At 48.3% G+C, this 17,964-nt stretch overlaps 1 protein-coding gene across 5 annotated transcripts; it reads left to right on the plus strand.

Annotated features, from left to right (window-relative positions):
• Positions 1-755: 755 nt before the first annotated feature.
• FBXO46 (F-box protein 46) lies at positions 756-15,778 on the plus strand. 5 transcript variants are annotated; one of them, XM_081273454.1, is made up of 2 exons: positions 756-867; positions 12,861-15,778. In XM_081273454.1, exon 2 carries the CDS (start codon positions 12,939-12,941, stop codon positions 14,748-14,750), a length of 1,812 nt encoding a protein of 603 aa, XP_081129580.1. In that variant the 5' UTR covers positions 756-867; positions 12,861-12,938; the 3' UTR covers positions 14,751-15,778. The 5 variants fall into 5 exon arrangements, with proteins under 5 accessions (XP_081129580.1, XP_081129582.1, XP_081129584.1 ...); XM_081273456.1 differs by having other exon boundaries at positions 832-949; XM_081273458.1 differs by lacking the exon at positions 756-867 and adding an exon at positions 6,257-6,393.
• Positions 15,779-17,964: the final 2,186 nt, after the last annotated feature.

Raw genomic sequence — 17,964 nt, forward strand, 5'->3', positions numbered from 1 at the left:
CAAAACTGTACTGTTCTTTTGGGAAGCTCAATCTCATGACCCATGAAGAGGATGAACTGGAAAAATTTATCTTGCGAGCGGGGATCTAGCCATGCAATTAAGAGTAGAAATACTGGGGTCCAATATATTTCGGTTCAAATCACTTTTTATGGACAAGAGGCTTAATTTCTGTCTTAGTTTTTATAAATTTAGGATGATAGTTCTTACTTGGGTTGTATGCAGAATGTCTGGCATAAAGTTAACATGAAATATTTACTCAACCCATATTTACAATGTTATATCTACCCGAACAGGTGCATAAACATTGCTGCCCTCATGGAATTTCTATTCTGTGATGAGGACTGCTCCTTGTGCGAGAGCTTTCCTCCATCCTAAGGATTTGTTTTCCCATTTGTAAATTAGGGGTGGTGATAAGAGCATGAAGAGCGGGAATGGATGGAAAAGTGAGAAAGCATAAAAAGCACTGTTAATTACTGTGTTAATCAGCATAAGTATATCAATAAGCTTCCTCCACACTCCACCACTCATCAACGCCCCTTTTCAATTGCCTCTATTCCCTTTCCAAAGACCAAAATGGTGGAAGCTGGACTTCATCTCCCAGCGGGCCTCGCGGGGGGGACATTCTGCGCACGCGCCATCAAGTGCCCCTTTGCCTCCTGGGAGTTAGAGTCGTTCTTTTACTCTGCCCGCCTAGTTTGTTTCTTACCCCACCTTCACGCTGCCGTGCTACCTTCTGGGAGGTGTAGTTCGTGACCGCTCGGACTCCAATTCCCAGCGGGCTTCGGGGCAAGAACCCGGAAGGGGAGGCTGGAGAGGAGCGAGTGGGGGAAACCCGCGTAGCTGAGGGAGCTGCAGCGCGGGGAGATGGTGAGAGCCCCAGGCGGGGTCCGGGTGCGCTTAAGAGTCTGAGCGAGGGTTCGGGACCATGGGCGACAAGGAACAGGCTGAGGTTAAAGAACGGGCTGGGCGCGGGGAGATCGCTTGGGGGAGGGGATTTGGGAGGAATTGGAGTCCAAGGGAGTAGAAGAATGGGGGCTAGGGAGGGGTCTTGGAGATGGGGAGGGAGTCGAGTTTGGGGATTGACTATAAAGGGGCTCCGAGTTGTAGACGGGGCTGAGTGTACGGGCAGAGACCCCGAGGGGGGCATTTTCGAAGGGAGTTAGTCTGGGGAACGTGGAAAAGCATTGGGGGTCAGAGGTGGATGGATTGAAGGAGTCCAGATGCTCCAAAGGATAGGCCAACCGAGGATGCGATGTTGTGTTCTCTGGATCAGATTAGGGGTAGGAAGGCAAGTTGAGAAGGTGGGAGGCAAAAATCAATGAGAGTTGAGGTTAGGCTCCAAGTGTAGTGGGTGGGGTGGAGAGCTTGAGATTAGGGTCCCGAACGAACGCAGAGATCCTTTGCCTAATCCATCCGGAGACTCCCGATAAGCTGGACAGCCGTAGAACTCTAGGATAACATGGCCAGAAGAGACTGTAGAGAAAATGTTTTGCACCTACTCACATCTTCAGTGGGATTTAGAAGAGTGTAGTGGTTTATGTGTATGGACAGTCCAGTATTCAGATCCCTTTTTCTGCTCCTCCTTTGTGACCTGGGCAAGTCTCCTCTCTGTAAGCCTTCCATGCCCTTATCTGTATTATAAGAACAACAAGCATGCCTCTGAGAGAGGGCTAAAGGGAGGCTCCTTAAAATCGTTACTGTTGGTGGGAGAATAAGTCCCAGTCCCAGAGCTGTTGGTGGGAAGTTCCCCATGCTAGGAATGTGACTGGGTTACAGCTGCTAATGGATTCCCTCCTTTTCAGTCCAGACCTGGAGTTTTCTCAAAACCTGGCACTGATGGGGGGCACACCCAAGCTCAGAAACATGCAAGGGTTCCCCACAGTCTATAACACTAAACTGTTTTATGAAATGCCTGGCCCTGATTTTAGTTGTTTGTTTAGATTAAGTTATTTTTTTTAATATTTATTTTTTGGTTAGACACAATATCTTTATTTTGTTTATTTATTTATATTTATGTGCTGTTGAGGATCGAGCCCAGGGCCTCAAGCATGCTAGGCGAGCGCTCTACCACTGAGCCACAACCCCAGCCCTATATTAACTTATTTAATTCTGTTGACACTTCGAAGGTGTAGTTGCTCCATTTTACAGAAAGGAAGCAGAGGCACAGACAAGTTAAGCAACTTTCCCAAGGTCAGCCAAAATTTAAAAATAGACTCAGGGGGCTGGGGATGTGGCTCAAGCGGTAGCGGGCTCCCCTGGCATGCGTGCGGCCCGGGTTCGATCCTCAGCACCACATACAAACAAAGATGTTGTGCCCGCTGAAAACTAAAAAATAAATATTAAAAAATTCTCTCTCACTCCTTCTCTCTCTCTCTCTGTCTCTCACTCTCTCTTTAAAAAAAAAAAAAAAAATAGACTCAGGATTCCAACCCAGATAGCCTGTCACAGAATCTGTTCTTTGACCATTATAATCTAGTCCCCTCTCCCCCTTTGAGGTACAATGTGGTGCCTGGAGACAGAGACCCAGACAACCTTGGGTTAAAGATTTAGTTCTGTTATATGTTTGCTGTGTGAACTTGGGCAAGTCTTTTTTGTCTGTCTTCTTCTTGGGGTCAGTAATGCTAGGAAGGTTATAGGGTACAGGTAGGTAATGCCTAAAAAGTGCTTAGAGTAAGCATTCGATATGTGTGTTGTCTTTGGAATGGAAACAGACTTGACAGACAGACAGACCTGACAGAGAAGGCAGCAGGGAAGGACCAGTGAGGGAGGCATCAGCCCGGCTGTCTCCCTTTCTTTCTCTCTCATGTTGCTCCTATTTCCTGATCTTTCTAGTTTCTAACCCCATTCCTAGGCTTCTAAGTCCAAGCATGATTCCCAGAGAGGGTGCTCAGAAACTCAGTCTGTCCCCATTCCCATTCCTGTCCCCAGCCAAATATAAATAATTCATTTGCCAATTTGCCAATGCCTAGTCTGGCCCAATTCCAGGTGTTTCAGTGAATAAGAAATATTTCTAACAACTGAGATGTTTCTGGTCCTCCCCCACCACCCCCCAACCTTTTGGTCATTGGGACCTCACTGGGCAGTTTGGTGACTTTGTAATTCATCTTTAAACAGTTTGGCTTATTTGCTATGAGCCTTCCTGACTTACAAGTTCAGTGACTGATGGTTAAAAGCCCTCATCTCAGAGAGGCCCAGGTTCATATCCCTGCCTCTGTTACTGTGTGTCCTTGGCTAAACTGCATCCCTTCTCTGGGCCTCAGTTTTCTCATATGTAAAATGGGACCACATTCAACCTATGAGGTTCTCATAAAGAGTTAATGTACATAAAATATCTGGTGTGTATTAAGTTCTCAGTAAGGGGGCTGGAGATGTGGCTCAAGCGGTAGCGCGCTCGCCTGGCATGCGTGCGGCCCGGGTTCGATCCTCAGCACCACATACCAACAAAGATGTTGTTTCCGCCGAGAACTAAAAAATAAATATTAAAAATTCTCTCTCTCTCTCTCCTCTCTCACTCTCTCTTTAAAAAAAAAAAAAAAAGTTCTCAGTAAGTGTGAGGTCCTTCTGTATTTTTATTCTTTGAAGAAAAAAAATTTAATCATAAGCTCTGGAACCGGAGTGCTTGGGTTTGGATCCTGGCCCCATCCTCACCAGCTATGTGATCTTAATCCCTTTGAACCTCAGTTTCCTCTTCTAGAAAATGGGAATTTATTCCTTAAGTAGTCCACAAGTGTTACTAGAGCACCTACTACATGCCAGGGCCTGGCCTGGGTGCCCTCTGTCCTCGGGAGCTCCCAGTTGTTGTCCTGCCAGATCAGTTTTGCAGTGCTAGTGGCCTCGTGCTTGTTTGGGGTCTGGGTGTCTCTGTTCCTGGTTAATTTTCAGCCCCGTTCGCCAGCCCTGCCTGCTTGTTACAGCTTTCATGGATTTTGAACATTCTGTCTCCAACAGCCATTGAATTATCTGAAAATCTATAGGTTTGAGAGAAAGTTGCCCAGCTCTCACTTGTCCCTGCTCCTGTGTGTCACGTCTAAGTGAACTGGCACTTCTTTCCCTTGCCTTCATTGGTTTATCTTAGGAAATGCATCAGCTTTCCAGGTTATTTTGCCTTTTCTCAAAGTCTTAAATTTGTTGTCAGTGTGTGCTTGTCTGAAGCCTACACATGCAAATGATATTTTTACTTGTTTTCTTTTTTTGTGTATTGGAGATTGAACCCAGGGGCAGTCTACCACCAAGCTATATCCCTAGCCTTTTTATTTATTTATTTATTTTGAGATAGGATCTCACTAAATTGCCTAAGCTGGCCTTGAACTTGCAATCTTTCTGCCTCAGCCTGTCAAGTAGCTGGGATTACAGGCATGTACCACCATGCCCGGCTGTTTTTACCTTTGTGTGTGTGTGTGTGTGTGTGTGTGTGTGTGTGTGTGTATACACACATACCTACGTATGTACTAGGAATTCAGCCTGGGGCAGTTTACCACTGAGCTGTATCCTCAGTCGTTTTTATTTTTTATTTTGAGACAGGGTCTGGCTAAGTTTCTTAGGGCCTCACTAAGATGCTGAGGCTGGCTTTGAATTTGTGATGCTTCTGTCTCAGCCTCCTAAGCTGCTGGGATTACAGGTGTGTGCCACTGCACCTGCTGTTTTTAAATTTTGTTTTGTTTTAAACCAGGGATTGAACCAAGGGGCACTTGACTACTGAACCACATCCCCAGCCCTTTTTATATTCTAATTTTGAGAAGTTGTTCAGGACCTCTCTAAGTTGCTGAGGTTGGCTTTGAACTCATGATCCTCCTGTCGCAGCCTCTGAGCTGCTGGGATTAGAGGTGTGCACCACCATGCCTAGCTCTATATTTACCATTTTTAATGGCATGTTTCTAGCTACTGTAGTAAAGCTGTCTTATTCCTAAAAGGGTTTGCTGGTGGCATCTACTTGAGATGCCATCATTGATCCCTCTATTTAGAATCAACGTCCCCCTTCAGCCCCCTCACCCGCCATATTTGTTTTCCATAGCTCTTACCACCTTGAAACTTACTGCATATTTCTTTTTCCTTTCTCCAATTAGTATGCCATCCCAGTGAGGACAGGGATTTCTGTCTCCTGTTCCCGTGTGTATCCTCAATGCCTGGAACTGTGCCTGGCACTAAATAGGTGCTTGAAAATACCTGTTCAGTGAGGCCCAGAACCCAACAGTTACACAGAAATGGCCCTTCCTTCCCAGCAGCTCTGGAGGCTGAGGCAGGAGGATCACAAGTTCGAAGCCAGCCTCAGCAACTTAACAAGGCCCTAAGCAACTCAGTGAGATCCTGCCTCAAAATAAAATATTAAAAAAGACTGGGGATGTGAATCAGTGGTTAAGTGCTACTGGCTTTAATCCACAGTACCAGAAAGAAGAAGAAGAAAAGAAATGGCCCTTCTTTTTTTTTTGTAAATGACTCAGGATCAGGTCATCTCAGAATGTGAAACAAAGAGGGAAGGAGTCCTTGGTACCATTCAGTGATCATTGAGCCTCTCTTTGTCTGTATTATCCCAGCACCTAAACATTCAGCCTTGGTTTGATGCCAGGATGGACTCAGGTGCTCTGACAGGTTGATTTCAATAAATTGTCAGCCAGCCCAGGGGTGGGTGCTGTCATTACCTCTGCTTTACTTTGTTGGCAGTGCTGGGATGGAACCCAGAGCCCTGTGCTTGCTAGGCAAGTGTTCTACCACTGAGCTGCACCCCGCACCCATTATCTCCATTATATGGAGAAAAAGAGGAAACAGAGGCCCCCGAGGTCACACCCCCTGAAGTGAGAAGGCTGGGATTCAGCAGGCCTTGCCTGGGTTCTCTCTGCTCCCAGGATCTAGATTCCTGGGGTTTGGACAATTCCTAACTGCAGGGAGCTATTAGTCAGAAAGGGCAACTTCTGAGGGAAAGAGGCCAGCAGACCCTGAGGTCCACAAGTCAGGGGGAAGGTATGGATGGACTGTGGACTAAGGGGCAGTGGAGATGGGAGATGAAAGTAACAGAACCCGGGGCACAGCCCATGGCCGTTTGCCACCAATTCCTGTGACTGGTCAAGTGTGTTCCCTGAGAACTTGCTCCATGCCCTACCCTGTGTGGGGAGGTTGCCCCTGGGGCTAGGGGCCAGGGCCACCTGATGCTCCCTGGGTGTGTCAGGATCTATCTTCTCTTGATCATTTCTTTCCTTCTTTCTTTGGTTTATTTTCTTGTGTCTTTTTCCTCCAGTGTCTTCCATTGGATAGAAGTTAACTTTCAGCTTTTCTCCATTCTTTGTGGATTTATGGAGACAGCTGTCCCCAGACCTGCAGCACAGCTGGCATCCCCTTGACTTATTCACCTGGACGTTCTTTTTGCCTCTCTTCTAGACCAGATCTTCTTTTCTCGATGTGGTATCTCCCTTTTTATTTGTTTACTCCTTCATTTTGATGAAGCAGATGCTCTGGCTGCTTCTTGAGAGAGGGTACATGGGATGCATATTTTTTTCTGAGAACTCCTGTGTCTTCATTGAAGGGTTTGAAGGGAGTGATGTGGTCCTGTTGTGTTTGGAAAGATCCCTGGGACTGCCATGAAAAGGATGGAGCAGAAAAGCTAAACTAGCTGAGTGAGCCAAGCAGGGAGGCTGGAATTGTGCATGTGCAGGGAACACGGAGGTCCTAGCCTTCCTGAAGCTCACAGGCTGGAGGGGAGAGGGGCCCTCATCCACTCAGCTCATTGCTATTCAGCGGTGACAGGTGACAGGTGACAGGTGTTGCAAGAGGAAGCCTGAGGCCAGGGAGATCACATGTAGCATGAGAAGGTATGAGGACAGCACTCTGGGCGAGGTAGGGGGCAGGGAGGGGTGGGGGGAGTGGGGAGGCATTCTGCCTCGGTGCTAGGGCAGGATTTTCACAGAGGGTGCTGGCTGGAGCACCCAGGAATTGTGCCCAGGAGAAGATATGCAGAAGCTGGGCAGCATGGCTGTGAGGAATTTATATGTTCACCATTCATTCGTTCATTCATTGATGCAAACATTGTATATCACGCACCTGTCATGAGCAAAGGCATTGCTTTGCAAACTTTAATGTACACATGAAGGCTCTGGAGGGCTTGCTGAAGTACACATTCAAAGTCCACAGCTCTGGGGCAGGGCCTGAGAGTCTGCGTTTCTAACAAACTGCCAGGGGATAATGCGTGGCCGCTGCTGCAGGAATCACCCTTAGGAGCAGCCAAGTACTCAGCATGGATCCAAAAGCTGGGGAAGCAGCAGACAGAAAAGCCAGCCCTGGGGGAACTTTCATTTTGGAAGGGGAGATGGACACTAGGCTTTGTAAACGAAGTTTATAGCATATCAAATAATAACACGTGCTAGGAAGGGGAACGAATGAGGGAAGGGGCATGAGGGAGTGTGTCTGTTGGGTGGAGGGTTGTGGATTTGAATCAAAGAAGGTCTCAGAGTGAATTCTGAGCAAATCCCAAAGGAGGTAAGGGGTGAGCCCTGGAGATAATCTGGAGAGAGCATATTAGGCAGGGGGAAGAGTGAGTGGAAAGGCCTTGAGGATTGAACAAGATAATCCACACAGAGGGCTCAGTAAGTTCAGTGAATGAAACTCCCTCCTCATCTTTATTTATCAGGATGGGCTTTGTGTTGTAGTAGAGAACTTGAGCTCTGGAGTCGGCCCAACTCCCCCCATTGATTCAAAGTTCTTCTACAAAACTGTTAACAAGGGCTTTTCCTTAGCCACTGTGCCTCAGTTACCTAGTCTTTGACATGACACTAAAAATAGTAAAGTGATGAGAATCAAATGAGTTTGTAAAGTGCTGAGAGCAAAGCCTGGCACATGGTGACTGCTCAGGTATTAACTGCTTTTGTGATTAATACATTTATGTTGATTATGATTGCTCTTTTGGATGTCTTCCCCCTTGCCCATGAGCTGTTTCTGGTGAGCTCACTGTCACCTATGTGTCCAAGGCATCCAAGCCAGGGCCAGCACACGAGAGGTCCTCAGTGCATGTCAGACAGGTTTTTGCAAATGCTTTTCATGTACACGAGGGATGTAAAAATGTACATGCTCTCATTGTTGGGGGCATTCCATCAGGTTGTAAATTGTGTGGTTCGGTTCCTTATTCTTTTTTTTTTTTTTTCCCCCTCAAGTGATCTCTTCCGTGAATAGGTTTCCCATTACAATTGTGGATTTGCCAAAGTCTTATCATTTTCTGTGACTGTCATGTGCAGGGATGGTTGTTCTCTGCTTATATATCTGAGGCCCTCATCTTAGGGGCCAAGAAGTTTTGTGTGTACAATGGGTCAGTTTGTTTTATCACCATATTTGTCCCTAATACTATCTTTTGTTTCTGCCATTTTCTTCCTCTCCTTCTTTCTTCCCTTCCTTCCTTCTCTTGGCTCTGTTTGCTAGATCAGTCTTTTTCCATCTTTTTATTTTTCATCTTTCTGAGTCATGAGGTCTTATGAGTGGGTCTTCATGGAGTAGTCTCTGATGCTGACCTAGTATAGAGCTTTGTGCTGAGCTCAGTGTGTTGGGAGTTAGAAAATCTGGTTCCAGACCCTACCTCCCCCTCTGCACAATCCAGTGAGGAAGATACAGCCATCCTCAGACAGAAGACCCATAGTGCAGGGCTGGGAGGAGAGAACCAAGTCCTCCCTGGGGCAGATGAGTAGTTTCCAGGAAGGGAAGAGTCTCTCTGTATAAAAATACACTTGAGCCAAGATCTGAACGTAAGGGATTGAGCTGTTAGTGACCTAGGGGAGTGCATGTGGTCAGCAGGAATAACAAATACAGACAGGGAAGGGAAGAGCTTCGCAGCTTTGAAAAATAAGTAGCAAGGAGGCTGATGTGGGTTCCAGCCTGAGTCACTATGGGGGGACAACACCCTGGAGGAAAGGATGCTGAACTGAGATCCCACAGACTATAAGGGAAACAGTAGGGCACAGTGACTCTGCAGTCAGATCCCCTGGCTTCATATCTCTGCTCCAACTCACATCAGTTCTCTGTGACCTTGGGCTGGTCAGGCATGCTGCCTTGCCTCATTTTCTTCATCCATATAGTGAAGAGGATAGCAACACCTATTGAGGATCACACCTGGCCTGCTTATTCTTGAGAACTTGCTTAGAGGTTCTAGCAGGGAGCACAGTTACTCCATTACCTATAGTCCTCCTTTATAGGGGAAGGTCATCTTCTTGATCAGCGTGATAGGTCCACAACAGAGCAGGGACAGTGTGGAAGGAAGGGGACACCTACCTAGGCAGAGAGATTAGCTAAATCAACCCTGGCAATCAATAGGGTGACAGATGTCACAGCCAGATCTCCCTCACATCCAGAGCCTGGGCATTCTAACTACTCTGTATGTCAGGTCAGGCATCCCAGAGTCCACTGCCGGGAGAGGTGGGGATGCGTGGAGTGCCAGAGTGGAGGAGTGGGCAGGGGTGAGGCTGGACAAGTTGGGTACCTGGGCTTTTCCCCATGTGCCAGAAGAGAGCCAATGGCATATTCTAAGCCTGGTGGGGCAGGAGCAAGTTTATAGGTTTGTGCCTTAACAATGACCCTTCTGGTTGTGCTTCCTGCTGTCCTTTGGATATAGGTGGAACAGGCTAGGCTGGGGGTTGGAGGACAGGGGCCTCCTGAGAGCTGTTTTTGAGTTTCTCTTGAATGGCTTGGATTAGGATCTGGACCAGAACTCATGACAAGCCATGTGTGCAATTTTAAGTTAACATATAATCAATGCTTCAAAACCATTTTCGTGGTTTTTCCTATTGTTTTCCTGCAGTGAGTGTGAGTCAGGTTTGGAGCACCTGGTTGGAAAGAATGAGTGGACAGGTAGGACCATTATGTCCACCCGGCCTGAGCATTGAATGCCAGGCCTGAAGGCTTCAGCTCAGTGTTGTAGGGACTGTCACAGGGCTCTTCCTGTTTGTTTTTAGAGGTAAAGTGATTCCCTGCCCATTTTCCCAGGCGGGAAATCTCGACCTCCAGTGCTCACAACAAAAGCCTAGCATTCTATGATTTCTCTTACACTTCCTTTCGCCCCAGAGTTTTGAATACCCGAGGCCACCTGGCCCTTTAAATCTCTGTTGTCAATCAAGGATCCTGTTCTGAGGGAACGGCAAGTAATAAGCTTCCCTTTGCGTGATGGAGTGTGGCTTCTACCCGAGTCTAGTTTCTCCGTTTAGCAGGACGTTGGGAATTCTCTAACACTCCCTTACATGTGGCTGTTTCCATCCCTCCACCCCCTCGCGTCACCTCTCGCCTACTCCTCCCTATTTCCAAGTCGGGCCCCTTCGCCAAGGCCTTCCTTATATGGGCACGGCCCCGAACGCCGGCCACTCATTGGCTGAGGGCGTCACGCGCGCGTCTGTCAACAAAGGGGCGGAGGGAAATTAGCTGCGCGCGAGGGCGGGAGAGAAGGCGCGAGGGGGCGGGTCCTTTTAGCTCTCCCGCGCATGCACATTCGTGTGGGCGCCACTCCCGCAACCTGCGGGAGGCGCTGCGGGTGAGGGCGCCTTGGGGGCGTGTCTAGATTTGGAGGGTCACCGGAGGGGTGCGGGAGATTTCCTTGAGGGGGAGGCCGCGATGTCAGAGAGTTCCCTTTGTGTTTAAGTGATATTTTCGGGTGGGGAAGTTGCGAGGGTGTTGGAACTATTCCGGGGTTTCCTTGAGCTTAAGGCGCTTTGGGGTTTGGGTTCTTTTGTCATGTGGGAGGTTCGGCTGTGTTCTAGGGGGTATTTGGTGGGCCTAGGATTTGGGGAGCTCCTGCAGAGACTTAGAAGCAAGGAGCCCAAGAGTACCCATTCCGATTCCGGAGCCAGAATGCCTGGACTTGTCTGTCCTCACGGCTACCTGTCTGACCCTGGGCAAGGGATTTACTTTCTGTGACTCACCTGGAAACAGGAACTGCTAACACTGCCTGCTTCCTAGGGGCCGGCGCATCAGCAGTTTTAAAACAGTGCCCAGTGAGCGTGCTGTAGCACGTGTCTGCTATAGTAACATTTGTGAGGATTCTTTTGGCTTTGAGAGATATTTATTTGGTTTGGGATTTGCCTTAAATGTTAGGGAAGTTTTGTGTTTTAGTGAGTTCTTTTGCCCGGGAGGGGGGTCCTGTGGAATTAAGGGACTTGTAGGAGGGATGTTTGGGGTGAATATAGGATGTTAGGAAATTGAAACATCTGTGAGGTTAGGAGGTGGCTGTGTACCTTGGAATCCATGAAAAGTTCTTTGAGACCGGGCCCTTCTGTGCTGGAGGTGTATTTTTACATTTGGGGGTTTAAAATGAATTTGAAAGAATCTGGATATTTGGCAAGAGGAATATAGAGTTTCTGGAGATAAGGATAGGAATTCATTAGGGGATTATGAGGGGAGGTAAAAATGATTAGGATTGAATTTTTTTTTTTTTTTTTTTTTTTTTTTTTTTTTTTTAGTTATTGATGCCTGTGTTTGGAGGTCATACAGAACTATGGAGTGAATGAGGAATCTGGAATTGCCTGGTTTTAGAGGGACAGTCTATACTGCCAGAGTTGGCAGACCTTTTCCACAAAGGGCCAGATAATGAATATTTCAGGCTTTGCAGTCTTTGCTGCAGCCCTGCAGCTCTGCTATTGTAGCATGAAAGAAGCCATAATATGCATTTTAGTAAAACTTCATTCACAGAGACAGGCAGAGAGCCCTTGGTCCATAGTTTGGAGACCTCTCTGGTCTGGAGGCATATGGAAGGTTTGAAGTTTGGAGGGTTACTTCCATTTTAGGATGTGATGCCAGGGACTTTGAGAGTGAGGCGTCTGCTGCTTACTGGTAAGAAGAAAATGCAGTGGAGATTAGTCATATCGGATTCATTACCAAAATTACTCCACATTGGGTCATGTACATAAAGTTGTTGCAAAATAAAGTAGTTTTTATTGAGAGCACTGAGCTGAGGGGTCCAGAAACCAAGTTTGAGAGGATGATTTTGCTCCAGACCTACTGTCCCTTTAGCTGTGTGACCTTTCCCCACTCTGCACCTCAGTTTATTTGTGTGCGATTTCAAGAGGGGGCTAGACATAGGTGCTTTTATCCTAGGAGCCTGTGACTGTGCTTCAGGGAAGCACCTGCAGAGCCTTTGCAAGGGTGTGCTCTCTTCTAGGTGAGGATACCCAGCTTTAAGAGATTCTCAAAGAGCCCCATGAACCCCCAAAAGTGAGTTTCTTAAGGGCCCGTCTGGCTCTGACCTCAGATTTTCTTCCCCACCCAATCCACCTTGTTCCTTCCTCTGTGGGATCAAGCAGCTATAGTTGTGGGCAGGGCTGGGAATTCCTATTTTTTCCATAACTGGCTCCTGGGAGAGCAAAGAGAAAAAGGTGGATCTTTTCTGTTTACTGGCACTTTCAATCAAGTTTAAAGGTCATGTCAACCGGAGGCCTCTGGACTATGAGCAAAGATAGTCTGGCGGATGTGAGTATGTAACAGATGTGATTCTGCAATCTGTATTTGGGGTAAAAATGGGAGTTCAAAACCCAATTGAGTCAAATGTATGAAAGATGATATATCATGAGCTCTGTAATGTTTTGAACAATCAATAAAAAAAAAAAAAAAGATAGTCTGGCGGAGTTGTAGGATTTGTGGGAGTGGAGCAAGCTACCAGTTAGGGCCACATTCTGTGTGTTCAAAGAGAAGTCATCCCCTCTTCATTCCTGTTTGCTCACCTGACACATGGGGTGGGAATTTAGGTTTTGTTTTGTTTTGTTTTCCCCAATGGTGCTAGGGATGAAACTTAAGGTCTCTAGCACCTGATGGTCTAATTTGATCGGTTTGTTCTGGAGAGGTTGAGATCTGGTGCTCCTGGGAGGGAAGAGTGTTCCCCCAGTTCCTAACCTGCTCTTCCCTGTCTCCAGGTGGCATGTGGAACCCCCCACCACCATCCTGGTCCTGAGATCCAGTGACTCCTTGCCTGTTTGTCATCATCCCCCAGAATGGACCGTGGCGGCCTCCTGCCCTTCCAGCTCTGGTGTCCCCGGCCCTTTGGTACCTACTCCCAGAACCAGCCGCGCCCGCCTTCCACATCCCTCAAGTCATCAACCTGCTCCGAGCCAGGCAGTGGGGCTGAGCCTGACCATGGGCCTGCGCACTCGGAGAATACCCCACCAGCCTTGGCCGCAGAGGCCCCTGCTGCTCAGCCTGCTCCACTCCTCTCAGCAGCAGGTACTGGTGATGAGGGCCGAGTCCTGCTGGACACATGGTATGTTATCAAGCCTGGGAATACAAAGGAGAAGGTGGCCTTCTTCGTGGCCCACCAATGTGGTGGAGGCAGCCGGGCCAGCTCCATGAAGGTCAAGGGGCACTGGGGCAGTGACAGCTCCAAGGCCAAGCGGAGGCGGCGCTGTCTGGAATCCACCAAAGCTCCTCCGGACCCAGGGGGCCGGGAGGGACCCCCTGCTGCCGAGGGGGGCCCCACTTCAGCAGGGGAGGATGTGGACTTGCTCTCTGTAGCAGAGATGGTGGCCCTGGTAGAACAGAGGGCCGCCCTGGCCCTGCAGAGCTATCCCCGCCCCACCACCCCAGCGCCTGTGGTCTTTGTGTCGGCTGAGCAAGGTGGACCACCTAAGGGGCTGGGGTCTGAACGGAGGTCTGGCAGTGGTGACTGCAGTCGTGTGGCTGAAGCAGTAGCCCATTTTGAGGCTCAGCGGGACAACCCTCCAACCAAGGGCCTCCGCAAGGAGGAGCGGCCAGGGCCAGGTCCTGGTGAGGTACGCATTGCCTTCCGCATCTCCAATGGCAGGGAGCCCCGCACACCAGACGGCAGCCTACCCAATGGAAGCGGGGGCCGGTCTGGTTGTGCCTTCCCTGGCAGCCCAGGTCCTGGGGCTCGAACCAAGGACAAGATCACCTGTGACTTATACCAGCTCATCAGCCCTTCCAGGGATGCCCTGCCCAGCAACGTGGAGTTCCTGCTGGCTAGGGCAGATGAAGCCAGCGAGGCTGAGACCCCAACCCCTGCCAGGCCTGAGGACACTCCCCCCGCCCCACCCCCACCCCCTGCCCGGGACTGTGGAGCGTCAGGCTTTCACGTGGATGTGGTGGTGACAGGTGTGGTAGACGAGTGCATCTTCTTTGGTAAGGATGGCACCAAGAATGTAAAAGAAGAGACAGTGTGCCTGACTGTCAGTCCCGAGGAGCCACCCCCACCCGGCCAGCTCTTCTTCCTCCAGTCTCGGGGGCCAGATGGGCCCCCTGAGCCACCCCCAGCTGATGCGCCAACCACGCTGCCAGGCCCAGATGATGCTGAGGGGACAGCAGACACCTCCCTATGCCGCCTTTACCGTCACGTGTCACACGACTTCCTGGAGATCCGCTTCAAGATCCAGAGGCTGCTGGAGCCACGACAGTACATGCTGCTGCTGCCCGAGCACGTGCTGGTCAAGATCTTCAGCTTCCTGCCCACAAGGGCCCTGGCAGCCCTCAAGTGCACCTGCCACCACTTCAAGGGCATCATCGAGGCATTCGGCGTCCGGGCCACAGACTCACGCTGGAGCCGAGACCCGCTGTACCGCGATGACCCTTGCAAGCAGTGCCGCAAGAGATACGAGAAGGGTGATGTGTCACTCTGCCGATGGCACCCCAAGCCCTACCACCACGACCTGCCTTACGGACGTTCCTACTGGATGTGTTGTCGCCGAGCTGATCGTGAGACACCAGGCTGTCGCCTGGGCCTGCACGATAACAACTGGGTGCTGCCCTGCAATGGGCTGGGTGGGGGCCGCACTGGCAGAGAGGAGGGGAGGTGAAGCCGGGGGAGGGGGAGGGAGCTCATCATGCCTACCCCTCCCCCATCCCCTGGGAGCCAGGGACCAGGACTGGGCCACCAGCCCACACCCCAGTCCAGGCAGTGTTGATCACCCACCAGAACTGAGACCAGGGTCAGGGTGACCCATGAGAACACTCTGGTTGACCCCTGTTGGTTTTGTACTCCTCAGACCCAGGTCCGTGGACCCTCAAGTAGGGTGTTTTTTTATCAGCATCTCAGTTTCTTCTCCATTCAGCCCCAACACCCTCCCTGCCACTCTCTACACCCCAGGGACCCACCAGCAGGGAGCTGACGGCAGCTAATTTTGGTACCACCTAAGGCTTCCCCATGCTGGCCCGCTTCTGCGCCTTCTCTCAGTTCTTCATCTCTGGAGCTGTTTTCTCCGAGAGGCTACAGCATCCAAGGTTATACCTTTCTAAACTTACCAACTAGGGCTCACCTCCGTTTTTGGAATTGGGGGCCATCAGATCACAAGGTAGATCTGGCACTTTATCATAGCAGCCTGCCATTTCTATGTTTTCCTTATGAAAGAAATAAAAATCAATGTTTTCTCCTTAATCTCAAGCTACCAGTCTGTTCCCTTCCCCTACAGGGGAAGAGAAGAAAAAAAAAAAAAAACCTTGAATTATAGAAACTTTCCTTCTTCCCATTATTTAAGCTATTGCCTTCACTCCTCCCCCAGTAAAGCTGTGAAGCCCTTTGCCTCGCTTTTGACAGCGTGGGGGGCCAGAGGGCAAAGGACTGTGGGTTTGAATTTCTAGATGGTTTTTCCTTCAACTGTGGGTACTTGTTAAGGCATTGGGGTCTCTTCATCCCCAGCCACGTTTCTTCAGAATCTTTTGGTCATTTGGGACCTTGATTTTCAGGCAGTTTGGTCTGGGGTGTTTTTTTTATTTGTTCTTTTGGGGGGTTTTTGTTTTTTCATAATTGTGGTTCTGGAAGCTTCTAGTGTGTGGCATCTGACCAATTTTGAATTGGTCCTTTCTATAAAATCAATATTTATAAGGCTGGGCCCAGACTGGTCTGTGTGTTATTAAGGGAGGGGAATTGGGAAGAGAAGAGGGTCTCAGGCCTGTGCACAGGAGGATGGAAAAAAATAGAGATGGGTCCCTTAGCCAAGTCCTGAGCCTGAGATTATTTTCAGCTCATCTCATCTGTGTCAGTGTGAATTTGAAAATCTCAAAATAGTAGTTGCTTGAACAAAACCATTTTTCTTTAAAAATCCAGTGTTGAGCAAAAATGGTGGTCCTCGAGTCATCAGGAAGCCAGGCCCCTTAGCTCAGTATCCCATCATTCCTTGTCTCTGCACTTAGCCTTGTGGCCTAAGGGGACTGCTAGCAGAACTCCTGCCTGACTGTGTTGCAGTGGGGGTACCCCTTCCTTTCATGAGTCCTGCACTGCACCTCTGCATCTCAGTGCTCAGCATGTGGCCACATGGAAGGGCTGCAAAGGAGACTGGGAGTGCAGTCTTGTAGCTGGGTGCAGTATGCCCAACCAAAAACCTGTTTATCTAAGATCCCAGTAATTAAAGTTTTAAAATAGTCAGTTATTTTACTAAATAAAAGTGGAATTAGACATCTTTTTTTTTAATCTATTTTAGTTGTTGATAGACCTTTATTTCATTTACTTATATGTGGTGCTGAGAATCAAACCCAGTGCTTCACACATGCCAGGCAAGTGTGCTGCTGCTCAGCCCCAGCCCCAGCCCCAGCCCCAGCCCAAGACATCTTTTTAATTAAGTATAAAAGAGAAAAATGAATACTGAGCAGGAAGTAGCAGTTGCTGACGTTCTTATCAGGGAATCAATATCCAGAGAGACTAGGGAATATCCTAGTGGTAACTCAATGCTTAGATTTTAGAACCAAAGAGACCTGAGTTTGAATCTTAGGTTTGATTTTGTGGAGCTTCAGTTTTTCCTCAAGTGTGAGTTTGGCTCCTTCTGCTGAAAACAACTGAAATAACAAATTTCCTAAAGAGCTCAGATGGTCAGTAAAATACCATAGGACCCAGGAGACAAAAAGGGAAAAGTATGTGGGCCCTGAAACCACTTTTGCCCTTAGGGCATTTGCTGAAGTGGATAAACTTGGGTTTCCTATGTGACCTCCTTACTGGGACAAACAGGCTGAAGTCCTGCCCAGTATAATAAGAGCCAAAGGAGTGGGGATCCCAGAGCACTACACACTCAGGTTAGCATGATCCAGAAGACCCTGGAGATGTTTGGAAAGCAGGGAGAGCACAAGACCAAAGGAAAGAAAAACTGACCCTGAGAATTGGGGGTCATAGACTGCACAGGTTTGCAGCCAGGTTCACATCACCTGTATGATCAGGGTACATTTGCTGAGAGGTTGGGCAGAAACAGTGGAACTGTCATCTAAAATTCCACAAATAATCCTTTCAGACAATGAATAGTAAACAACCACACATGGAAATAAAGCAATAAAAGCAGGAACCAGCAGAAACAACCCTCTGGACAGGTCCACAGAGTTTTCAGACAGAACTCAGTCACATATTAAGTAAAATATAAAATTTTTTTGTTTAAAAAAATTTAAGAGCTTGGAAGTATCAGCAGGGAACCTCAAACTAAAAACTCTCCTAGCAGATTGGGGAAAGGGGCAGGCAGCCCACACACAGAACTTGTAGAAATGAAAACTATAGTAACCATATATATTGAATTAAACCTAATGAGAGAAATGCAACACAGAAACACAAACACAAAAGAAACCTGAGAAAATAGGAAAGAAAGGTTATGGAGGACAGTGAGAAGATCTAACACACATTCCAGAATCAGAAGAGAGATGGTGCAAAGATAATATTTAAAGATGTGATGGTTGAGAATTGCATACTGATGAGACACCAATAAACCCAGTGAATCATAAACAGGGAAAATTTTTTTAAATGCAGTGATGACACCCAGCTGTGTGATCTTGGGCAGTTGGTCCCTCTGAAGCTGTTTCTTAATCTGGAAAATAAGAATACGGGTTGAGCATTCCTTATCCAGAATTCCTGGCATCACACGTGTTTTTAAGATTTAGGATTTTGGAGTTGGGAGTGCTTGGTATTTTTATATATACATATCTCAAGTTAAAAACAAAATTTGGGGCTGGGGATGTAGTTTGCGTAGCATGTAGGAGGCCCTGGTTCCATCCTTTGCACCACAAACAAACAAAAAGCCCACAAAACTTATTTGCTTTATT

This window comes from Spermophilus citellus, assembly GCF_964194105.1.
Source record: "Spermophilus citellus genome assembly, chromosome: 18".
NCBI lineage: Eukaryota > Metazoa > Chordata > Mammalia > Rodentia > Sciuridae > Spermophilus > Spermophilus citellus.